Raw genomic sequence first — 26,258 nt, 5'->3', positions numbered from 1 at the left:
GTATTATGATCTACCAAGGTCTAACCTGGAAAATTAAAAAATTCCTTAGATCTGGGCAATTACACTGCCTCTAGTTAAGAATCTCTTTTTGTGAGCCTCTGGGATGGCTCTTATGGGCCTCGTGCCAGTAATAACCCTTCACTCAACACCAAGAACCAAGAATAAATAAAAATACTGTATAGTTAAATGATTAAAGGGCTGCCTTCCAGTTCATCTTATTCTGCTGGGGGTGGGTGGGAGGCCCCTTGACTGCACCCATGCTTGAACCCCATCCTTAGCAATGCATTTTTAGTTACTGTACTACACAGTTTATCATCTCTTGTATGGACAAAGAAGAGAATCTTCACTTGCTATATACTATAGGTTATAAAAATAAGCCTACGTGACACTGGAAAACTGTAGATTTCGTAACACTAGGCCTTGTCCTCAGCATTGAAATAATGCACACTACACATCAGTATCCTCTTGTATGTTATGGATACATATTTAAGTCAGTATCAAAACAATACAGTATGCATCTATATGAGGATGTTAAATGTAACATCAAAATACTGTACATTACTATGGACGAGTTGCTATGAATTCTTCAACATACCACCAACAGTAAGGTGTCATTCTCTTCTACAGCACACCACTAGTGACCTAATGCTGCCACAAATCTAGTATATAAATGTGGGATTAGCATTTACATATGAATATGCCTTCAGTCTGTGAAACATGGGGATACTCATACAGTGAATACTCCACAGGGATACCAATTTTTTTAAATCGAGTAAATGGAACTAAGCATACTGCTACCATATTCTAACACTGAGTAGCCATACACTCATCCCACACTAAATTACATGCAGGTATATTCAGACTGTAATCACTGTATGTTATACAGCCTAAGTCTGGATGAAATGAACTAATTATTGTATTATTACTTATATGTGCTGGTGGTCTAGCAGTTACAACATTTCAATCAGTGATGGGCTTGAATGGGTATGATCCCCAAGAAGTGACTCAGGGTTTTCTGCTCATGTAATGCCATCATGGAAAGAAGCTGGTTATTTTCCCATAAATGTACTGGATAACAGTAGCCTATACAGTTTCAGGTCATAACACCTAAAAGGTAGTATGGAACTGACTGTTAACATTTTTTTTTATAAATAACTTACCTACACAGAAACCATTTCCCCCGGGTCCATTCAAATCACCATACAATGCCACTGGTAATGCGCCTGCCTGCCTGCACTGGGACAACCTCATAGGACGTGGGCCAGTGGGACAAGAGGACTGTCTCTACCTCAACATCTACACCAATGTGGTACTGACCCTCTTCATCAATGCTTCCTCTGTATTAATTTCCTTGGGTGGGATTTAGGTCAGGATTATGAAAATGGCTTTATTAACCCCTTTAATCAAATGGCATACTCTTCATTACTGTCTCGCTATCTTTACAGTCAATTTAATTCAGTTACTGAGAAGGTTTTCTGAATTGAAGAGGTTAGGTACAGCCTTAATCTACCCCTTCACAAGAGGTGTCCTACCTGAATATCATCTGGGCGTAGCACGAATCAACCAATTAAACACGCCATTGGATTCATGGAGTCACTCTGATGTTAATAAGTATTAGTGGGCTTTGTGACTGCCATTTTATCAGTAATGCCTTGAGCATTTATCAACATCCAGTGTAAGCTCATAGATGTTAACCTCTTCAATCCAACGATGTATGATATATATTCCATCACAACAATAATCAAATGATTTTATTCAGTTCTGGAAAGTCTCAAGCACTCCCTAACATCTATCAACTATAGCAACATTATTCACACAGATTGTATCACTGCGAATGTTGGTGATAGGGAGAGCTGGAGCTCCTGTTTCACTAGCTACCTAACCATCCTCCTTTGTTGCCCTTTTCAGTGAGACATTAACAAGGAGAGTAGACCACCATACTCTCCCAAACATTTCCTCAAACTACAGTATCTCACATACTACACCACATGTGCTTTACATATCACGCAACGTACCCCACTACGTCACAGGGGTTGACGCCAGCAAGGGTATGCAGTTAGGAAATTTTGCTCCCCTTACTTAGTGGTGAACTTTTTGAGGGGAGGCGTGACGAGGGCTCCACCAGCATAGATCGTGGGGTCGAAGTGAATGGGGCTCGAACCTGTGCTAGAGGTACAGGACACTGCGGTTCCCAGGCTGCCGCTTCTCCCAGTAGAGAGGGGCCTGAACCTAGGAGTAGCGTCCCAGGAGGTTGCCATATCTGTGGATGTATAATGCAGGGCTGTTACAGTGCCAAGGTGTACTCAGAGGGTGTCCCTGTAGCTGTCCTAGCAGGGTGCTCTGAGGCCACTACCACAGCCACTGGTCAAAGCTCATGGGCTAGGGCTCCCAGATCCATTGTCTGGACCTGGGACTGTGCAATGGGTGGGGCCTGTGACATATCTCTCCCCTTTATTTTTTTTTACTGATTTTGACCAAGTTAAAAAATGAAATTCAATGACAATGAGTAGGCTGATGTGCAATGAATCACTGAGTGTGAGGCCTGGGGGGGCTAGGTTTACGATGGAAGAGTTGAGGGGCAGGATGGGGCTGGAGTGTATTCGTGCTGTGATGAGGAGTGGTAAATTGAGATGGTTTGGCATGTATAGAGGATAGGGGATGATAACTGGGTGCAGAAAGTGTGAAGTGTCAATGTTAGGAGTAGGGTTGTGAGAGGTAGACCGAAAAAGACCTGGGATGAGGTCACTGATTGTGACCTCACTGATAAGAGACAGAATAGTGAAGCTGCCGGAGACTAAGCAGCATGGAAAGCTGCCATTAGGTGACCAAAGCCGATGCATGCAAGCATGCTGGAGCCTTCAGAAACAAATGAACTAACGATTTCTACTAGGGATGTTGAGTTCCTATATCTCTCTCTGAGCAGCAAACTTCTGAACCCTAACAAACATTTTTAACAAAACTTTACACATCCAATCAATCCCATAACTGACAATGAGATTTTAGTCTAGACTGACATCCTCAAAGAGAATGTTTTGGCAGCCACCATCACAAGTGGCTTTAGGGCAAGTACCTGAGTTAGTTGAAAGCAAAGGTACTCGTATTAATCTACACAGCACCAAAGCCTATTACTCCATCTCCCAACAATCGTAAAGCCTTTCCAGTCAAGAGTTTACCGCTAGCACTGTTCCCCCAACTGCACTAAATTAATGTTTCTCCACACTCGCCATACTCTTTGATGCATTTCTTGCCACCTTTTTCACCTCTGAGGATACTGTCCCTCTACTGTATAGCTCTCTCTCCATTCTCAGGTACTGTATATACACTATATGAATCATGAATATACATTATGCTTAGAGCATATCCCAGTGGTAAGTATTCTTTCTTTGAAAAAATTTAATGTAAATATACGGGATTATGGTGTCTGGCAATAGACAGATAGATAGATAATAAACTTTGTGCTTAAAAAAAAAAAAATAATAATAATAATGTGCTCTCTCTCAAAATGTAGTTTACTTTTTATTCCAAGGTGTTGACTAGCTCCCTCCTTGGCAGCTTCCTGAGCCCCCAGACTACCTGAACACACAGCCAGTGCTGGTATTCCTGCATGCTGGCACCTGGATGGCTGGGGGAGGTGGAGACGGACTCCTTCAGCCAGATTACTTATTGGAAAATGATGTCACTGTGGTCACCCTTAACCACAGGCTTGGCGCACTTGGTGAGACACTCATTTTATTTGTACCATGTTTGTCTGGGCCTGGATGCACAAACTTGCAATCAACTCCCTCTCATAACTCAGTTCTTGATCTGCAGGAAAAGCACGATACGCAAGAAGTTCCTGCTTTCTCCTTCCTGAGAAAATAAAGCAGTTATGAAAGAGTTTATCATACATGCATCTGAGGGTGTGGGGCCTGGTTCCTAAAGTAACATGACCATTATCTACTTCTGACTGGAGCAATGATGATCTTGTGTGAAAACAAAAATGGGAGTCTTTTGGTACTGTACTTTGAGACAGAAAATACTTCCCTACCCTTTTTTGTTTGTTTGTTTGTTTCACTGTGGTTTATAAATTCATACGCACGCACGCAAGCATGCATGTGCACGTGCGCACACACACACACACACACACACACACACAAAACAGTTTGTGGCAAATGTGATGTCTGTTTAATCTGTTACCTTGCTCCCTGATGAAGGATTCCTATCAACGGGAGATGGTGAGAGCCCTGGGAACTTTGGACTGATGGACCAAGTACGGGCCCTGGAATGGATACGGGACAACGTGAGGTATTTCGGTGGCATGAATGACTCTGTGACAGTGATGGGTTCTGGTGCTGGAGGCAGCAGTGCACACATCCTCATCCTTTCTCCCTGGACCAGGGGGGCGTCCATCCAGCCTGATGATCACAGTGAGATGCTGAAATTCTTATACAAATGTCAAACGCTTTATCTCTGTAGTTTATAAAATAGCATTTATATATATATATATATATATATATATATATATATATATATATATATATATATATACAGTTGCTGCTGTTTAGGGGCACTGGATTCTGTTATAATGCCAGGTTTATTTACTAACACAGCAGTACAGTATATTAACCTCCTCACAACATGTAATTTTTTTTTTTCTTTATCGATCTATCTATCTATTGCCAGACGCCACAATCCCGCAAAAGGTGGCCATTTGACTTTGAGTTATTTGTTTTACAGGGAGGGGACTAAGCCTCCACCAACCCACTTGTTGACACGTAGGGAGCACGTATGGTTTGGTTATATGGTTACCACCCAGTGTTGTAAATGTGCTGCACCCAAAATATAATGAGATCAGCAGTACAGTATATTAACCTCTTCACAACACGTACATTTTTTTTTCTTAATGCCGCAACCAAAATATTTTATTCAGTTCACGGGAGATCTTTTGTACCATACTTTTAATAACCCTTTTGCACTGGTTTTGATGGTCATGGGATATGCATGTAACACAGTAAGGGCACTGGCAGACTGTTCATCAACTGAACCCAGCCCAGGGCATACTGATTGGAAAATTCTTTAAAAACAAACGCTCCTCCTTCCCTGTCAGCTCCCCAGATATTGCTAGTCATACCACCTGGCACATGAGAACCCACAAAAAATGTGCTCTGGATAGGCTGTAAGAGAGAGAGAAAAATTATGTGCTTCTGTGAATTGGGACAAGTCCTGATGGGAGACAAATATTATGTAGTGTTTCTAGGAGTGGTGGCAGGTGGTGGCGACCATCATCCACTCACTTGATGTTATGCTGCCGACTTCTTCCTTAGTCTTTATCATTCTTTTTCTATGCCTGCCCTCCTCTCTCCCTATTTCTCCCATCTTTCCTGTCACTTCTTATTGCTTTTCTTCCCTTTACAGGTTGCTTTACATTGAGTGACAAGCCAAATGGTTTCCTGTAAGCCAAGAAACCATTTACAATGCTGGCTGGTAACCATATAACCAAACCATAAGTGCTCCCTACGAGTCAGCAAGTGGGTTGGTGGAACGTTAGTGCCCCTCCCTGTAAAACAAATAACTCAAAGTCAAATGGCCACAACTTATGGGATTATGGCGTCTGGCAATAGACAGATAGATAGATAGATAGTTTCTAGGAGTGCTGGTGGTGATGCTGTGCCTATTGAATTTTGTTCAGTGCGGTACAATTACCAGAGATATGGCCATCAAGGGATACATTAGCATCTAGCAGTAAATGATGATTATTTCTTTGTTTCTCTCCAGGTCTGATGCAGCGAGCCATCTCTCAGAGTGGAACAGCCTACAGCCCCCATGCCATCATTAGAAACCCACGCCCTCATGCCCTCAAGCTTGGTCTTCAGGTGGGCTGCACAGCCACAAGTAGCAAAGATTTGATGACCTGCCTGAGGTCACGGCCTGCAACCTCCATCATTGAACAGATACCTTCATTGTACGTAAGTATGCCTACCAGAAATCTTGGAACGTGAAGGAGCTACTGTTACATATGAAACACAGTATATCAAGATTAATCAGGCTGAATTAGGAAGTGAAGGAGCTGGTAAAGTAAAACAGGAAAAGTGGACAGAATCAACAACTGGGGCTGAAAATATGAATGCGTATGTCAAAGAGATCCTTGCATGACAATGAGCTGGTGCCTACTTTATGTAAGGATGTAGGGGGAGTAAGGCACAAACACTGTTTGAGGGACATAAATCAAGAATGAGAGTGGTGATACAGTACTAAAATACCTGAGGTATGCATGTGGAGTAGCCTGGAGACAAAGGTCAATAAATGAATGAATATACTGTACTAATATAGATAAGCTTAGTTGACACAAATGTCTGAGAAGTCAGGTTGTTTTGTTATTGCTGCTGGTGCTGTTATCATTGTTGTGGGCCCAGCTTCATCCAGGTGTGAGCCAGATGGACTGCAGGTCAGAATTGATCCATTTCCTTCTGCTGACATTAAATTTTCTTCTTTCGGGGGAATCGGGAGGGAGTCGAGGAACATTTGTATAACATGGCATAAAAATTATCTGTCAATACTGCTTCCTTTTGGTCTTACAACAGTACCTCATGTATTACTCTATCCTCTTCTCACTTCTCCAGCAGTGGGATGATGAGCCACCACCTTTTGGGGCTGTGATTGATTCGTGGCAGGGTGATGAAGCTTTCCTGCCTGATGAGCCCAATCACCTTATCCGTCACCGCCAGTTTCTACAGATTCCCTGGATGATGGGCACAAACAGGGAGGATGGGGCCTTCAAGGTGCAAGGTGACTGGGTTAATTCACAAACAATGAGCAGTAAGAGTGGAGGACTAATGACAAGTGGGAACAGAGTAGAAGAGTACAGGAAACTAATATACTGAAGGGGTGATGAATGGGACGGAAGAGAGCAAAGGGGTGGCATCATGACTGGATCTGGTGATGTCCAAAGAAGGAATGAGATGCCCAAGAATATGACACTGACAAAAATTTAAAAAATGAAGTGAAAAAATTAAAGAATGGGAAAGCAGCATGTGCAGAGATGATTAAACACAATGGAGAGAAAGTGGAACAATATTTTTGTTGTATATATATATGCCAGAAAGCTTGGATGTTTGCAGTTCTAGACAAGTGGATGACAGCTGCAACCAAGATGATATTTTCAGTAGCATTTTCGGTGATCCTGTAGGCTGGTTTTAAATTATGACTAATGATGCAAATTTTCCCTGAATTATGCAGAAAATACACATAGAATAGATAGGTATATGAATGAGGGTTGTGCAAGCTAGAGGGAGAGGCAGCTTGATAGCAAGAACAGAGTGTTATGGAGGTGATGTGTTTATGGCCACCCCCTCCAGGACTAAGGCATTTGGTGGTAGCTAGATAAACAGATTATTATTCACTGTTCTTTCCCCTTTGGCTACTGTGTTTCCCCACTGACATTAACAAGCCTGCGTAGAGTCACAGTCTTCATTAGCTTCCCAGAATACAAAGTATTCTCACAGAATGAAGTCACGGTTTGCTCCAATTTAATGATCCATGCTATCCTACCTCTCCTATAGGTGCTCTTCATTTTCACTTCATCTCTATGCACTTCAACACTTACTTGGCCCGTTAGACTACCCATTTTACTAGATAATGAGAGTCACATACAATAACCAATTATTAAATGTGTAATTTTCTCATTGGATGACTTGCAGCTAACTATTTGCTGTTTCCTTCACACAGATTAACCCCGTTGTGTGTGCACATGTACCTGCAGTACAAAATTATCATTACAGGGATGTCTGATAAGCTTCATACTGAATTATCCAGCTGTATCAATTGGATTGGTAGGTGTAAATGTGTACCAGATGCCAATTAGGACTACGACTGAATCATGCAAAGCATCATTAATGGATACAGTAAAAATACAAGGATTGAAGAGATATGTACATTGAAGAAAGAGTTAGAAGATGAAGTGGACTCTCTGAGAGAGTGAAAAAGATGTGTGTGAGGATAAGGTAGCCTGGAGGTGCTTCTGTCATGGCCATCCCTGTCTGGGAGTTCCCAGGAGGGAGCAAAGCATCAGAGACAGAGATGATGATGATATGAATTTAATCAAGGAATGCCTCATGGGCCATTTACCAGAACTGTAGTTTGTGCCACTTTGTTTCATGCAATTTTTTTTTTTTCCCTGTGTGTATACTGAGAGCCATGGAAGAAGTGCCCAGGTAGCTCAAGTACAAGCTCTTCTGATTCACAAACAGCTACAGTCACAGCATCACCGTCAGCAGTCATTCCAGTATTGTATTGCATTCACCATTGCCCCAGCTGCACAAGTTATGCATGTAAGAAAGATTTCAGTGCCATCATCCCACCATTTCCTCTGCTACTTGTGTCTTCTACAACTTTTATGTGTTTTCAGACAGCAAGTGGACTCTTTATCTTTTTTTCAGTACTGTAGCTATTGATCTTACTGTACAGAGGTACTTAAAACACATTCAGATCTCGACATTAACTCCTGAAGAAAAGGACTGAACTAAATTTCTCACTTTCACAGATCAAGTCCCCCCAGATGGAAGCATAATACTTCTGTTCCTTAAACAATATTACATTTGTCCAGTTCATTTAACAGATATCCTACAAGACTCCAGCTTGACATCCAGCCTCAACAGCAACTGGGATAGGTATGGTCCTCTACTCCTTGGTCTCACGGACACTTCTTGTAAAGACCCTGTTGGCATGGCGCACAAGATCCGCAAGTTTTACATGGGCAAGAAAAAATTTGACCAGGATTCTTCAGCAGAGTTTGTGGAGGTGGGAGCCTTTTCTTAATATGGGATATGAATTTGTACTATTTTGGTTAGATTCTGTACTGCATGTATGGATGTACTGTATATATAATATGGTAAAGCTTCATCTCTAAACAAAATAACACAGTTCATTCAAAGCAGAAAACTTTGGTCAATATGTTTTTATCTGAAGGAAGTATGCCACTCCCACAACATGAATATTGTACTAAGTTGTGGTTGCATGAAACTCAGTGAGCCTTTTGAGGTAAAAATAGGTCTTTTTAGTTACTAGTTAAACCATCCCTCCAATCTGACTACAGTTGGTCAATAACTAAACTTATAGGGGTTAGGGATATTTATAGATTAGATCAATGTACTATTTTTACTTCAGTAAGGAGAAACTGACATTATGCCCCCTACTATCTCTACAACACAGATGCTGACAGACAGGTTTTTCTTGCATCCAACGGACCACGCAGCCAAGGATCACTGCTACTACTTGAAGGACCAGTACTGCTACCGCTATGAGTTGGTTTATTCTGGACGCAAGTCTTTCCTTGACTTCCTACATCAGGAGACTCCAAACCAAGCCACTTCATCACTCCTTGGTAGGACCTACAATCATACTGTACAGTCCGTTTTTGCAAGAGTTGATATTTATAATCAAGAGGGTACTAACTGTATTAATGTGAATGTCTTTAAAGTAACATGCAACAGGATCATCTAGAAACATAAGCTAACACTTTCTAAATTTTACTGTTTATTTCCAAACACTGTATATGCAAAAGATGCTAAAATAGTTACACTATAGTGAAGGTCTTTTCAAGATGAGTTCAAACTATCCCTTATTACTACACACAGTAATACAATTGTGGTAGCTGTCAGTCACTCTGCACCCCTTGGTGTGGTGGGAGGTAATGAGAATCATTTCACAATGACTATTTAAAAACTATAAAGAATCCTCACATCATCCTTACGCAGGAAAGGAGATACTGGAAAGATTGCAATGAAGTTTATGATGATGAATTACTAAAATATTTATGGTGGTAGGTGTTCAAAATTGGTGTGTTAAAGGAGAACATATCATACAGCATCACCACAAGGTCTAACATATCTAATAAAAATGACAAAATCTCTTAACTATTAGTAATGGCAGAAAAGGCTGCTCCTGAGATTCCCCCCCTCCCAGCTACTTCAACGGCTGAGAAGGTATTAAGAGGATGATTAACTGCTTGGATATGAATACATTTATACCTTTTCACACCTCAGGCACTCGAGGGGCATCCAATCCCCGCTTTCAGAACACACGCGGAGCACACGGATGGGGGGTGAGCTTTCTAGATGAGCTCCTCTACTTATTCCCATCCTCGCGCCTCAACTTGATGTACCAGCAGGAGTTTGATGGTGACTCCGCTTCCAGAGTGTCTACCCATATGATCATGCTGTGGACAAACTTCATCAAGGGAAGGTATGTGTGCATGGACAATGAAAATGGATATGACTGAAAAGGGTTGGTGGTATCCAAGTCAGCAGAGAGACGGAATGAAAATGGATATGATAGGAGGAGTTGGTGGTATTCCCCATCTGGGGAAGGGAACAGCTTAAGAATTTGTATTTTGCTAAAAAGACTACTGACCTATCATATGGCCCACCAACATGTTGTAAAAACACCCCTACTACTACCAATGCTGAAGTCCTGTATAAGACATCCTTAGCATGTATTCAATAAGGACAGTCAGTGAGAGTACCAAAATGGTGACATGGAGGTGTGTGGTATGGAGGAGGACTGCTCAGCCTTAAGAAACAGAGTTTGATGCATAAAAAAAAAAGTGAAGGGGGGTGGGGGATGATCGAAGGTACGGAAGACAGTAACATGTGATGTGTGAGAAAGTTTAAGCTCTAAAGTTGAAGAAACAAGAACACAGGAATGAGAGAAGAAATACTGTATGTCTCAACTTTTTTCTTGTAGCTTGGCAATTAACTGAATAGTTTCTTTCCTCAGACACTGCAAGAGTAACTTCTTCATGTAAACCAAATTTTTGTGTGCAAGACATGTGCCTGTGATGCAGACACTGTTGCTGGAGTTGTTCTACCTGTCAGTCTGGCTTAGCAGACTCACTGACCACAAGCAAGTAGCCACCCTCCTGTGGCAGACAGTGCCTCACCAGGTTTAGAACAGGAGCCTTCCACATGACAAAGTGAAAGGAAAATGGAGTAAACATAACTCACAAGAGGATGAGCTATGTATAAAAGATATATATTAGTAGCAGCAGTCTCAGCCTGGACTTTGACTACATGGTAAATGTGGTTTAGTTTCTTGCCTAGGAGTGTTGTGCATGGCCAGCTACTAGACCTTGGCATGACATTACTCCCAAGGTTGTACCTCCCAAAATGATGGTAACCATACAGCTACTACCTATCTGGTGGGCTAACGAGTGATAGACCCCGCCCATGCGTGAGCCAGAACTATGCAGGGCAGGGGTGTCCATCTTCTGAGCTGAACACATGCTCCAGCTGCATACCCATTGTGAGGCAATGTATAGAATTTGTATGGCCTATTTCAATAATTGGTCATGTTGTTGTTACTTCTCCTGTTTCATGCTCTCTTTCCCTGACCTGTGGATCCTACCAACCCCACTAATGGTCCTTGAAAGTAAGAACAAGATGATGATAATGATACCCCAGGACAAATTATACTGTAATACTTAGGCATGAGACTTATTTCAAGTCTCATGCATGCTGGGGTCATTATAATAGTATGTGCTCAGTCTGTTTATAGGTCTATCCAACACAGGGATAGAGGGATGAGGGGAACTGGATATCCCTTTATCAATTAGGAAGGCAACTTCATTAACAATTATAGTAAATATTCTTTCATCTTTGGCAGTGACCCCACCCCCCAGCTTGATGGATGGCCAGAAGACGTGTCCCCATGGGGGGCTTGGTGGGAACCCTTTGTCCCTCGCTACTTCTACTACCTTCAGATTGACCCTGATATGTACAGTAAGGACGAGCCTCTAAGGGCACAGCAGATGGCCTTCTGGGATGACCTGCCCCTATATGAGAACCGAGACCGCAATGTCATCAGAGATGAGCTGTGAAAATGACGCTCCAAGATTATTATGACACCAGCAGGAAACTTACGGCAAAAATATAAGAAACCATTTTCGTTTTTGTTTTTGAAGGCTCCAACATGCTTGCATATGTCGGCCTAGGTCATCTAATGGTGGCTCTCCATGCTGCATGATCTACTGCAGCCTCCCTGTTCAGTCCCTTAGCCCTGAGGTAACGCTTAATGACCTCTTCCCACGTCTTTCTCGGTCTACCCCTCACAACCCCACCCCCAATATTAACAGTTCTCACTTTCTGCACCCAATTATCATCCCCCATCCTCTTCACATGCTCAAACCATCTCAATCTACCTCTCCTCATCACAACACCAATACACTTCAGTCCCATCCTACCTCTCAACTCTTCCATCGTAAACCCTACCCCCCCCAGGCCTTGCACGCAGGGACGCACTGCACATCCACCTAATCATTGTCATTTCTGTATGTCTGAGCCTGTGAATATCCTCCTCCTTTACTGCCCAGGTTTCACTACCATACAGCATTACCCCCCTAACACATGCTGCATACAAAGACCCCTTAGCACGTAGGGAGAGTCCTCTCAATGTCAGGAGAGGCAACAGCTCCTTGAACTTCTTCCAACCACTTCTCACCCTAGCAACAGAGCTAGCTCCAGCGCCACCTCCAGCACACAACATGTCTCCCAAATAACAAAACTCTTCCACACACTCAAGAGACTCACCAGCAAGTTCAATCCTTTCACGCCTGACAATCTCCACCTGCTCTCCCCGACACGCCGCATACATAAAATCAGCATTATCTCGCAGTCTACCTCTGATACCACTACATCTCCTGTGCACCCATTTATCACAAACACTACACAAAATGGAATTACTTCCCACACCCTTGTGGCAAACTGCACATGGCCACTCTCCCTTGTCTTTGACAGTACCGCCACCAACTCTAGATATCATCACTTTTGTTTGATCTGGATTTACCCTTAAGCCCTTATGCCCCATACCATCTCTCCACTTCCTAGATCTTTCCTCCGCCTTCCTTTCGTTCTCTGCAATCAACATCAAATTATCAGCATACAACATCTCCCACGGAAGTCTGTTTCTGAAGTCCCGTGAGAGGGCTTCAAGTACCATGATAAACAACAAGGGGCTCAAAACTGACCCCTGATGCACACCGACATTCACAGAAAACTCATCACTCAAATCTCCGTTCACTCTTACCTGGGTGCGAGCACCCACATACATGGCCATAACTACCCTAACCAGCCACTCCTCCAAGCCAAGCATTCTCATTGCCCACTTCACCACCTCTCTAGGGACTCTGTCAAGGGCCTTTTCCGAATCAACAAAAACAAAATACAGATCCCTTTTCTTCCCACAAAATATTGATAAGCTGACAACTATGATAGATAGATAATATAGAGAACAGTGGAAATAATAATTTACTACGCTGGGTGGTAACCATATAACCAAATTTTGGCGCCTGGTGGTTTTGTGGGTAATTAATGCACTCCAATCGGATTGAGCCAGTGAAGGTTTATATCCAAGGGATGGTTGGGGTTGACTGCTCATGTAATGCCACTCAGGGATGAGTGAGGCTGGTCACTCTCATCTTAAATGTCGGGACCAACTGCCTAGCCCCGGGCTCCTACGCTCCTCATGGGGCAATGTAGGATTGGATGATGGATGGGTGGATGGATGAAGGCAAGACTACAGAATGATACTGAGGTGGTTCACATGTAACTATTACTGGTGTGGCAGGAACTGTACTGGGCATTTGGCCTGAAATATTAGAATTCACTTAATAAACATACCTTTCCAAAGGATTACTGTCATTTCCCTCACCTGCAGTTACCAAAGTTATGAAACATCGATATTAACAATTTACACGACCTCACTATTGTGATACGTTTGACAGCACCTGCCTCATAATAAACAACTAATTATCAATATATAATAAATAATACCAAATAACGTGTACCCAAGCAAATAACCTATAACTAATACTCATGAAGCATACCTCACATGCACTTGTCTAGTTTTGATGGAATGAAGTAAAATGCTGGTGAGATCTTGGCCTGGCATGGACAACAGCATCCTGAAAATATAAATTACATTAATGTTGTGATAAACAATTTCCTAAAAGCTTGACCAATATCCTTTTTGTTACTTCTTTCAGTGCTGTGTATCCAAAATAGACCAAACTTCATAACACTCTTTTTGTCTGTGATAAGCCCAATTAAAAACATATTACAGCGGAACTTCAACTGGAAACAGTTATGTACAAGTCCTTCAACTTAATAACATGGAATTAAACTCTCAAGCTGACAATGTATGAAGCAGTAGCTCACCAGCATACCAATTGTAGCTTCCAACCTTGGCTCTGCATCTGGGACACAGTAACTTTCCTTCTATTGGCTTCTCTGTCTCCATCATCCATTGACTTGGGAGGGTGAAGATCCCTTGGTCACATAACTTTACACCATCTAAAGGCCCTGACCACCTGGCATCAGTCCACTCAGGGGTCTCACCAGCACAGTGGGGTAGAACTGCAGTTTTGCCAACCAGAGGACATCTGAAAAAGACAAAACAAAACCAGTATCACATTAAATGATACCATGCTTTGTCCTATGGAATACTCATAATAAGGCTGCCTATGGTAAAGCTGTTTTCTATCGCCTGGGAGCTAAATCAAGTGCCACAACCAATTACAGCAATTGGTTGTTGGAAAATGTTGGAAAAAATCTGATTTGTGTGAAAGGAGTTGTAACAATATGTAAGTCTCTGTCTGGACTTTGAGTCTATTTACCTGTGGTTCAGTTTCCTGCCTAAGAGTGGTGATGTATGGGTAACTACCAAGCCAGATGCCCATTTCACTTCCATGGACTATCAGGCATACCTACATTAGTTCTACAAAACAGTTCTTGCTATATTCAACATGCCCTTCAAACAATGCACATTAACATGTAATATACAGCTGTTGTTGTTACTAAGGAATCCCATTCAGTCTAGCAGAAAAGACCCATCAACCACACCAAGCAACCACCCCTGCAAGGCTGTCCCATTCAGTGAACTGATGTTCACTGCAGTGGATAACACCTGACCACAGCAAGATGCAAGGAAGAGTGGAGGTTTGCTTCCCAGATGGATGCCACATTTGCATCTCTCCACCTAGTTGGGGGGCAGGGTGGCTCAGTGGTAGAGTGTCAGACCCACGACTGGGGGGTCGTGAGTTTGAGCCACACCCAGTAGCTGCCATGCCAGGAGGGGTAGCGCTCTCCTGTCATCTAGGAGGGCTATATGAACTAATAGCATCTAGCTCAGGGGAACATTTCCCTTTTTTTCTACCCAGCTGACAAGGCACCATAGTAGGCTCCACATCACCCTGTTATTTGATTATACAGTATGGTTACCACCCAGCATTGTAAATGATTTCCAGGGTTACAGGAAACCATTAGGCTTGTCATTCGCTATAAACGCCACCTGCAGTGGCATGAAGAATGGGAGACATAGGAAGAAAAGAGGGAAGACATAGAAAGGAAGAAATAGGCTGCACTACATACAAATGGATGATGGTTGGCACCACGTACCGTATATCTTGTAATATACAGTACAATAAGCAAAACAGAAATAAATTCAAGAGCCTTTAGACCAACCTATTCAACCATGTTTGAGTTCCATACTTGACCTGTAACTACCAAGAACTCAAGGATATCATTACTTGCAATTACTTTTCTTATATAAAACAATAATGAAACAAGTGTGTATAAAATGTATACACAGTGTTATTGCTCTGTCAATGAATTGTCTGCAACATTACTGACTTGCAGTACCTGTATTTTCACAGAATTTACATGAATTTTTCAATTAATCACATCCTGCCACCAACATTCTGACCAACACAACAAAGTAATTCTTTTCACTCCAACACCAAAATTAGCAATTCTAATCCATTTTCTGCTCATGCATTATTACAGTGAACACGTATGACACTGTTCAGACAAAGAATTGAATATGAAAGTACTTAATTTGCATTTGCAACTGAGATATTAAAATTCCTGTTATTCGGAACTGTGATGTAGTAGTGCTGGACATGTGCTCTTAAAGGGTGGCAGACTGCACAACATTCCCACAGAAATCACTGGCTCTATCTTTGACATGAAATCATGAAAGGATGGCCTAATTACTAATATGATACTTTAAGTGTGGCCCAGGTTAAGACTGGCTATCACCTCATATGATGTAATAAGCATGGTAGGGGTTAAAAGGACACACGGGGTCATTTGGCTGATTGACTAGCAATGCAACAATCTCATTTACTGTACTCTGGCAAAGTAAGCATGCCTAGTTTTTTCTTACCTGCACCCTCGGCACTTGTATGCCACTTGAGAAGGAGAAAAGTTATGGGGCTCAGGCTGGATAATACCACTGTACCTGTCATCCATTTTTCTTTCAATACCTGTTGGATATAAATGAAGAATGATAAATCAGCACCGTTAACTAGCTATTTTAACAACCCCTGATATCAACCTTGTCATCATGGTGGGGTCTTTTAAACATTATTTGTCCTGCCTTCCCTTCTGATCATTTTGTTCAATTCAAAAGATCTCCAGTTGAAAGGGTTTGTGACCTGTCCAGTTTGAAATGTCTCTCGTAAACTGAAATAAATGTCTCTCCTGAGCTGAATTAAACATCTCTCCCATGTTGAATAATATTGTCAGATGACAGGGAAAAAAAAAATATATAGACAAAAGGGGCTAACCCTGCAAATCTGGTGACTTTTAACATATTCTTGCCACGTTCTGACGATCTTACTCAGCTTAGGCAGTTCCTCTGGTTTATGGGGCTATTTCCTTCACTTTAAAAATGTTCTCATCAGTTGAATACAAGTGTCAAAAACCAGATGTGGCTAGATATGCATAACTAGTTATGAAGGGGTTAATTGTGGTCTAGTTATCTCAGCCCTGGCTTACAAGCAAATTTACAATCAATTCCTTGTTGTAATAATAACTGGATTTTGCATGAAAGACCAGGAAAGGAATTAATTTTCCCATAACTCCTGTTCCTAAAAAAAAAAAAAAAAAAAAAAAAAAAAATAATAATAATAATAATAATAATAATAATAATAATTTAAAAAATGATAAAAATAAAGTAAAAGTTATGATGCATACTGCTGTGGATTATATCTGGTTTCTGCAGCAAGAACAAGGAAAGAAGCGAGCAGAAACTTTCCATGCCTCTGGTACTTCCTGCAAAAACATTATGCAAGTCATGACAGGCAATCAATTGTAACAACTGTATGCTTATTCTGAGAACTGCAAGATGCATTCCAAGATGCCCAGCTAATTTGTACTCTTGAAAAGTTTATTCTCACTGCATTTCTATACTTTTACTCATCAGTTTTGTGTGTTTTTATTATATTATGGTATAAACAACAAAGTTGATGGTATACAATTTATACCAATATAACCAATATTCGGCGGCAACTTTGGCCATGGAAATGTTTTTCTTCGTGCAGGCAGAAGCAGCCATTGTTTGGTTCTCAGCTGTGTGTCTGTTTCCCTAGAACAAACTGAAAACTTACGATTGCCAAGAGGGTTTACATTGTTTTTACAACTGTCGTCTTAATTTTTTTGGTGGATTTTTGTTGTTTATGCGTTGTTTTCTTAGTATTTAGCATTATTCTGAATATTTACATGTGTGTTTTGATATCTACATAGCTTAAAGACCAAAGAAGACTGCCACAAGCATGAGGGGTACTGTACATATAGGTAAGGTATTTGTGGATTTTTGTTGGTTATCCATTGCTCTCTTGGTGTCTAGCATTATAATGGATATTCCCATGTGTGCTTTGATGTCTAAATACAGCTGAAAGGCTGGAGAACACAGCCACAAACAGAAGGAGTACTGTACATATAGGGTGGCTATAGGTTGTTGGCTAGGTATAGGCAGGGTATAGGTACAGTAGAGGATATTGCTCTGTACAGTATCCGGATTTTGTCCGTATCCAGATGTGCCTTTGGCTCTATTACATTGGATAATTGAGAGACTACTGTATATCATACTTCTAGATAATGATGTAGCAGCCGCTTGGAGTAGGTAGAGTCGGTACTGTCCATTCGTGGTGTCCAGGTGTTGTCCCATTGTCTGGTAAAGCTTCAGTTGGGCCAAGAATCCAGCGTTAGGAGAAGCACACCATCGCTTCGATCTCACCCTGGATGGCAGAAATGATTCAGTAAATCATTAAAAAAAAATAAATAAATAAAAAAAAAATAAAATAAAATAAAACATATATTAGACTTCTTAGAAAATTACAAACATGACTTTTCTCACAGCAAAAACAATATTGCATGCAAATGACTTTTCATTCTATGCTCCCACTCTAGAGTCCTCTTCAGTAAAGGACCTACAGCAATTTTACAACACCACCTAAGTATTTTTTTATGGTATCAAGAGGCATCATCCTAGACTCAACAAAGTTGAGGAGTGGGTGAAATATTTCCTATCTCAATTTCACATATCTCATAAGGCACAGCAACCAACCCTAAGATCATATGGGTTCATTCATCCACAGCTTGCTGAAATGTTCTTGCCAGACTTCCTCCATGCAGTGACACATTCTTCATTTCTATTTGTGATGTATTCCAATCACCAACTTTTCTGCCTCCTTTACTCTTTACAAGTGGTAATGCATCCACTTCTCAGCTCTCTGAATCTGAAACAATTCCTCCAATTCCTACTTCTAAATTCTGCATGGTGTTTTAAAGTGGCTGTAAAATCTCCAACAGGCATTCACTGTGAGTGCAAACTTACTTTTTAGTCCATCATTTTCTTTTTTATTTACATCATCCCTCATCCAACTCTTTCGTGCACATTATTTTTTCTTTTACTTTTTCTTTTCTTCCTTTCTTTTTTTCTTTTTTCATTTTTTTTTCAAATAAAAGATCATGAAAATACATACCTCTTCAGTGCTTTACTTAAAGTAATCCCATATTTCTTCATGAGGAAACATGTGACTAATGTTGCACTTCTGGATACTCCAAAGTAACTGGGAAAAAAAAAAAAAAAATATTAATAATGATGCTGTCAAACAGTCTACAATAATAATGCTGCTGCACAGTCTACAAGCTGCTGCAGTGTCTATAGCTACAGTAATTCAAGTCTAGCCATCATGCATACAAAAAAAACACTTGTTCACCTCACAGTAGCTACATCCTGATGGAAGGACATTAGGATAAAAGGAAGACACAGCAACAGCCAATTATAGTTCAGTCCAGATTAGAATTACCGTACTGTTAGAGGTGATGGAATGTGAAACAGCATTCCATTTCAAACTATTATTACAGTGACAGGTGATGGAATCTAAAATTATACTCCATTACAAATCAGAATTATAGTTACAGGAGATGGGGTTTGAAGGAGGGTGTATATCTGAAATTAAAGCCTATTCCAAACCAAAATTACAGTTAAAGGAGATGGAGTATCACTGAGGGTGTATGGGCAAAGGTGGAAGAGTGGGTGAGTGTAATTCATACTTGGAATGGATTATTCACTCATTCATTCATCATCTAAGCCAGTGTTGCTCCATAATGAGAGTATTAGCCGGGGGCTAGGCAAGTTAGTCCTTGCACTTAAGATGAGAGTGACCAGCCTCACTCATCCCTGAGTCGCATTACGTGAGCAATAAACCCCAACCACACCTTGGACATAAACTTGCACTGGCTCAATCCGACTGGAGTGCCCTAATTACCCACTAAACCTCCAGATGCCAAAATTTGGTTAAATTGTTACCATCCAGTGTAATAAATGGATTCCTGGTGTACAAGGAACCATTTCGCTTGTCACTCAGTGTAGAGTCACCCACGGACAGAAGGAAGAGGAAAGACTGAAGGAAAGATGGACAAGAGAAAGGATGAAAGAATGAAGGAAAGAAGGACAAGAGGAAGGAAGGAAAGAAGGAAGGAAGAGAGGAATGAGCAGGCACCAGAGAGCTGCACTACATCGAGTTGTTGGAATGGATTAAATGACTGCAGGTGGCTGGAGTTTATTGCTCACATAATGCCACTCAGGGATAAGTGAAGCTGGTCACTCTCATCTTAAATGCATGGACCAACTTGCCTAGCCTCGGACTCTTACGCTTCTCATGGGGCACCACAGGACTGGTTGATGATGATGATGATAAACAAACTCTTACCAGTGTACCAATACAGATCCCTTCCTTTGTCCATCTTCTATAAAGTCTACAGCCTCTTGAAAATGACTCAGAAGATCTTCACCACGGACGTCGAATGCTGGGGGGGGGATATATAAATACTGTATGTGTGTGCATGTATAGATAGACAGATAGATAGGTATATATATATATATATATATTTTATATAAAACATGTTTTATTATTTGAGAAACATGTTACTGTATATGCTGGAGGTGGGGCTGAAGCTAGCTCTGTGGCTAGAGTGAGGAGTGGTTGGAAGAAGTTCAGGGAGCTGTTGCCTCTCCTGACATTGACAGGGCTCTCCTTCTGTGCTATGGGATCTTTGTATATAGCATGTGTTAGGAATGTAATGCAGTACAGTAGTCAGACCTGAGCAGTAAATGAAGAGGATATTCGCAGGCTCAAACGTACAGAAATGACAATGATTAGGTGAATGTGCAGCGCATCCCTGAATGTGAGGCCTGGGGAGTCTAGGTTTACGATGGAAGAGTTGAGGGGTAGGATGGGACTGGAGTGTATTGGTGTTGTGATAAGAAGAGGTAGACTGAGATAGTTTGAGCAGGTGAAGAGGATGGGGGATGACAACTGAGTGCAGAAAGTGACAAATGTTAATGTTTGGGATAGGGCTACAAGAGGTAGACCAAAAAAGACCTGGGACAAGGTCACTGAGTATGACCTCAGGGATAAGAGACTGAATAGGGAAGCTGCCAGAGATCGAGCAGCATGGACAGCCGCCATTAGGTAACTAAGGCCGACACATGCAAACATGTTGGAGCCTTCAAAAACGAACAAAAGTTTAGGGAGCTCTTGCCTCTCCTGACATTGAGAGGACTTTCCCTACGTGCTAAGGGGTCTTTGTATGCAGCATGTGTTAGGAGTGTAATGCTGTATGGTAGTGAGACCTGGGCAGTGAAGGAGGAAGATATTCGCCGGCTCAGACGTACAGAAATGACAATGATTAAGTGGATGTGCAGTGCGTCCCTGCGTCCGGGGCCTGGAGGGGCTGGGTTTACAATGGAAGAGCTGAGAGGTAGGATGAGACTGGAGTGTACTGGTGTTGTGATGAGCAGAGGTAGATTGAGATGGTTTGGACATGTGGAGAGGATGGGGGGATGATAATTGGGTGAGGAAGGTGAGAGGTGTTAATATTGGGGGTGGGGTTATGAGGAGTAGACCGAGAAAGACATGGGACGAGGTCATTAAGTGTGATCTCAGGGTTAAGGGACTGAACAAGGAGGCTGCAATGGATCGTGCAGCGTGGAGAGCTGCCATTAGATGACCAAGGCCGACACATGCAAGCATGTTGGAGCCTTTAAAAACGAAAACGAAAACGATAAATATGTATATATATATACTGACACATACTGTCACAAATACTGATATATATTGTCACAGAAACATTTGTGGTAGGTAGGGGCATCCATCATCCACTCACTAGATGTCATGCAGTTTCTCTCTCTACACCTTGTGACAACTACACGGTTTCCTGTATTCTTGGAAACAATTTACTTCACTGACTGGCAGCCCTAAAACCTAATGATGCCTGCTGGTCTAGTGGGTTAAGGGGCTTCAACTGGATGAAGCCTGTAATGGTCTGGGGGTTTAATAATCACATAATGCCACTGAGGGGCCACTGAAGCTGGTCACCAATGCCTTAAATGTTAGGAATGAGCAGCCTATTCCCATGCCCCCTCGGCTCCTGATAGGGCCAAAAAGGACTGGATGATGGAAGGATGGATGGATGAAACTGATCTTTGTTTTATCAGAAACAAATGGAAATGTTCCATGGTCTATTAGATTAGGCTGGCTGAGGGTGATCGGGCAATGGTAACTGCCAATCCCATACTGCTCCTTTGCAGTGTAGGGCAAGGCTACTGTAGTTAAGAATATTCAATTATAAGAGACTAACATACAATCCTGGCAGTGTTTTACATGCTAGAAAAACCTCTTGTCAATTGTGGGACCTGAATCACACCATGTATGCAACAGTGTGTTCTGAAACGAAAGCTCTACCACTAGGGGTCTATTATCTACTGTATAAACATTTTAAGACCGATAGTTTTATCATTCTGAAAGCAAACCTTATAAAGTCCTAGTCACATCTTCTCCACTGCATTTCCCATAAACTCTGATGAACAGAGTAATTTTACCTTCAATATAAAGAAATGCCATGCCAGGCAATGAAGTGACGTTGGCTGGCAGCTGGTTGGATTCCACTGTTAAAACATGTGATATACGATATGTCTTGAGTGTATTCTCATCAACAGCAGCACTTAGATTTCCTGCAACATAAAGAAATCATTGATATAAGTAAAATATTTCCACTCATGTTCAAAATATGAAGCATTCTTAAAAGCAAAACAGCGGTAAGAAAACTTTATACTGTGTTATTGTACTATGTAGCATCTTGACCTTGGTAACTAATTTTGTACAATAACCTTTCATACTGTATCCTCTTGCATATTACTGATGCAAACTAGGTCAATTTCAAGACAATATAAACAGGATCCAGTACAAACGAATGTTAAGATACAATGTGTAAAATAAGAATCAGGATGGAAGAGATTCTATGGAGCCTGGGACACCATACACCTAAAAACAAGAAGCAATGCACTAATTCCTATTCTAAGTCTTGGTTGATTACCATCACTTATAACAGTCTGAGTGTGCTGAAAGTAGCTCTAGGCCTCTTCCTATGTGTCTGAGGAAAAAAAAAAAAAAAAGAACAGATTAAAAAATAATATGGCAGGGTGAACAAGGAAGAAAGGAACTGTATTTGGGCGAATGCATGTGTTGCCACAAGCCCAACTGGTTATCACATACAGTAATTAAATGGTAAAATTAATATCAATTGCTAGTAGTCTCTTGTTGTGTCTTCAGCTCCATGGCTGTATAGCCAAGTCTGCTTCACTGGCCTGTCAAGATCTTGTACTGATGACCTACCTAAGTACAGGCCATCTTCAATCTTGCTCAGATCGACATCAGGCGTATCTTCATCAAAGCTCATCTCGACTGAAGGATAGCAACACCAGGCACTGAAAAAAGAAAGTGCAGTATAGTATAATAATGTATAATAACAATAATAATAATAATAATAATACAGTAATAATAATCAGTATTCAGCAGCTAATCCAGTGATGCCCTATGAGGAACATAAGAGCCCGGGGCTAGGCACGCTGGTCCTGACATTCAAGATGAGCGTAACCAGCCTCACTAATCCCTGAGTGGCATTACATGAGCAATAAACCCCAATCACCCCTTGGATATAAACCTATACAGGCTCAATCCAATTAGTGTGCCTTAATTACCCACTAAACCACCACGTGCCAAAACTTGGTTATATGGTTACCACCCAGCACAGAACGGTAAATGGTTTCCCAGTGTACAGGAAATCAATCGGCTTGTCACACAGTGCTGAGTCACTCAAAGACAGAAGGAAGAGGAAAGAATGAAGGAATGAAAGACAAAAAAGGAAGGAAGGGATGAATGAAGGAAGAGAGGAAAGGGTAGGCACCCGAGAGCAGCACCACATAGAGTGAGTGGGTGGAGAGTGCCCCAGCCAACCACATAATAATAATAATAATAATAATAATAATAATAATAATAATAACAATAATAATAATAATACAGTAATAATAATAATAATAATAATAATAATAATAACAATATAATGATAATAATAAAAATGAAATTTTCAGCTGTTACATTAGGATTATAAATTCATGACCACAGAGTCCAAGAATCACCAGCATTAACCTAATAACATAAAAAAAGTATATACATACTGTACCTGTACGGTGGAATGAGTGGGGTCTCATAATGTAGCATAATACTCCATTACCGGTACTAGTGTTGTGCTTACAGCTCTTGGAGGTTAAAGGAACAATCATTCCTATTTAGCCTTTTGAGCATGAACAGAGTAGTCATTTGCCTAAGGATTTTGAATTCGGTGGAGTGTTACATGTTACCATTTGAGCAAAACTACTGAATACCTTTACTGTACTGCTTTTACCCTAATCTGGCCTAAAATTGTCATCTCCCCATCAACGTATCCAAGGCTACTTGCCGGACAGCTGAAGCAACAAAAACGCGCCAAGACTTTTACCTCCCGGGTGGTGTGGAATTAAAGTCAAAATGTAATAATGATAATAATAATAATAATTATAATAATCCATGCATTGCCCTACACCATACTCCCTTAATGAGAGTGAACCCCCCTCACACACACACACACACACACACACACACACACACACACACACACACACACACACACACACAGTGAGAGAAAGAGAGAGAGAGAAAGCAGGGAAACACACACATACACACACACAGTGAGAGAAAGAGAGAGAGAGAAAGCAGGGAAACACACACATACACACACACACACACACACACACACACACACACACACAGTGAGAGAGAGAAAGCAGGGAAACACACACACACACACAGTGAGAGAGAAAGCAGGGATACACGCACACACACACACACACACACACACACACACATGGTGGGTGTAAATGGTGGGCTGTACCAAACCCATCTAAAAATAGCCTTGCTGTATGGAAGTCAGTTGGAAGTATGACAACAGTGTAAAGGTGATGAGCCATACCCAGACCGGCCAGTTTAGTGTGGTACTACTTTACCAGGCTAAATTCCTATATACGGTATAGGAAAAAGTCCGATAAAGTGAGAAGCAGTCCGGACTGCCTGACCACTTCAGCTATGTTCACCACAATAAGATAAATAAAAGACATTTTTATCAGTGTACAGTACAGTATTATTGTATACCAGTATATTATACCATTTGACTGATGTTGTGAAGTTATAACACAGTACAGTACCGCAATGGTAGTCAAAACAGTTTAAAAATCCTTCATACGATCTAGACTAATGTCTGATATACCGGTATCGGAAAAAGTCTGGTTTAGCAGGGGGAAGTCCGGACGTCACTTTTATCAGAATTTCGCATTTTTCGGAATGGCACGGGCCCCAATTACAGTAGTCCATTATAGTGACGTCTTACTGTACTCATGCCATTTTTGACTTCCTCATTCAGAGTTACTTTTCATTTGCTCTGTTTCTCCTTTTCTTTACAAGAGGTGTGATCACAGGAGTCCAGAGGAGGACCATTAAAAAGAAGAGTTTACTTTTAGTTTTTTGTAACGAAGAGGCTTAAATTGGAACATGTAGATTTTTTCATCCTTTTTTTTTATTGTAAAAAAAATTATTTTCCATAAAATTTTCTTTCATCTGGTCTTAAACCATAGAAAATACAATAGTTCAAGTTACTTGTATCCCATTGTTGACTGCAATAAAACAAATGAATATATACAGTAATTACATACTGTAAATATATATAGCCTATATACAGGCTATATATATTAGCTGTGGGGTCCAACAAATCCTGGGTTACCTGTGGCATAAGAAAACCAAAAGTTGCCTATCCAGGATAACGCAAAGCTACGATAAGTTGGTAAAGTTTGCTTGAATTTAATTAAGGCTGGGTGAAATTCTGTAAAGTTAATTTCTATAAAATACAGGTTGATACTTAACCTTACTCATCCTAATTAATCTAATACACCGGGACTGCTGCTGCAGATCATAGTAACAAAAAAGTCAACTTGCAGTTTTGTACAACCATGGAATCTTGAATTTCCTTTTGCCAGTACAGTATAAACATCTCACCTTCTACTGCTGTTTTACTAAATAGGCTACTTAATCATCACAAATGCACTTTTTAGTGCTAAGTAGACAAAGATTGGCGATGGGGGTTTGGATGGGAGAAGCACGGTAGAATTGGTTTATTCCAACTCCCATCTCCGTCTTTCATTGCATGTGACAACCTAACCTAACCTAATTCAAACAAATTAACCTAAACTAACCTAATGTAATCTAGTGTGGATGTCGATTCGATAACAGACAGAGCTACAAGCTGAACAATCCCCGCTCCTTATCTACTCAGTACTAATAAGTGCATCTGCGACAAGTATTTACTGAAAACGGTGGTAGAAGGTGAAATGTGTATACTGTCAAAAGGAAATTTCAAGATTCCATGGCTGTCCGAAACTACAAATTGTCCAATAAAAAATTGGACACACACACACACAAAACCTACCCTAAAACCTCAGCCTGGGGAAGTACGCGGCCATACCGCAAAGATTGCCGTAGTTGGTCTTGCATGGGGTATCACTTGGTTGGTTCC

General features: G+C 41.1%; 2 protein-coding genes across 2 annotated transcripts in view; one reads left to right on the top strand and one right to left on the bottom strand.

Annotated features, from left to right (window-relative positions):
• The window catches only part of LOC145406794 (uncharacterized), a 17,067-nt gene extending 5,216 nt beyond the window's left edge, over positions 1 to 11,851 (top strand). Inside the window, exons 4-12 of the mRNA XM_080277891.1 lie at positions 1,169 to 1,309; positions 3,553 to 3,715; positions 4,194 to 4,406; positions 5,755 to 5,945; positions 6,600 to 6,765; positions 8,594 to 8,775; positions 9,187 to 9,358; positions 10,020 to 10,218; positions 11,638 to 11,851. Coding sequence (XP_080134017.1) covers positions 1,169 to 1,309; positions 3,553 to 3,715; positions 4,194 to 4,406; positions 5,755 to 5,945; positions 6,600 to 6,765; positions 8,594 to 8,775; positions 9,187 to 9,358; positions 10,020 to 10,218; positions 11,638 to 11,851 — 1,641 coding nt within the window. The remainder of the gene's footprint in view (positions 1 to 1,168; positions 1,310 to 3,552; positions 3,716 to 4,193; positions 4,407 to 5,754; positions 5,946 to 6,599; positions 6,766 to 8,593; positions 8,776 to 9,186; positions 9,359 to 10,019; positions 10,219 to 11,637) is intronic.
• Positions 9,340 to 26,258, bottom strand: LOC145406658 (dual specificity protein phosphatase MPK-4-like). Its single transcript, XM_080277742.1, has 10 exons — positions 26,172 to 26,258; positions 22,994 to 23,085; positions 22,201 to 22,332; positions 20,030 to 20,126; positions 18,797 to 18,883; positions 17,901 to 18,049; positions 16,195 to 16,294; positions 14,187 to 14,410; positions 13,856 to 13,933; positions 9,340 to 9,365 (listed from the first exon to the last, which is right to left on the bottom strand). Exons 1-9 carry the CDS (start codon positions 26,234 to 26,236, stop codon positions 13,857 to 13,859), a joined length of 1,023 nt encoding a protein of 340 aa, XP_080133868.1. The 5' UTR covers positions 26,237 to 26,258; the 3' UTR covers positions 9,340 to 9,365; position 13,856.

The sequence above is a fragment of the Coenobita brevimanus genome, chromosome 71 (genome assembly GCF_032717465.1).
Source record: "Coenobita brevimanus isolate Jiangsu-jjx chromosome 71, ASM3271746v2, whole genome shotgun sequence".
Taxonomy (NCBI): Eukaryota; Metazoa; Arthropoda; class Malacostraca; order Decapoda; family Coenobitidae; genus Coenobita; species Coenobita brevimanus.
The sequence above is the reverse complement of the archived record's forward strand: the minus strand, read 5'-3'. Positions and strand labels throughout refer to the sequence as shown.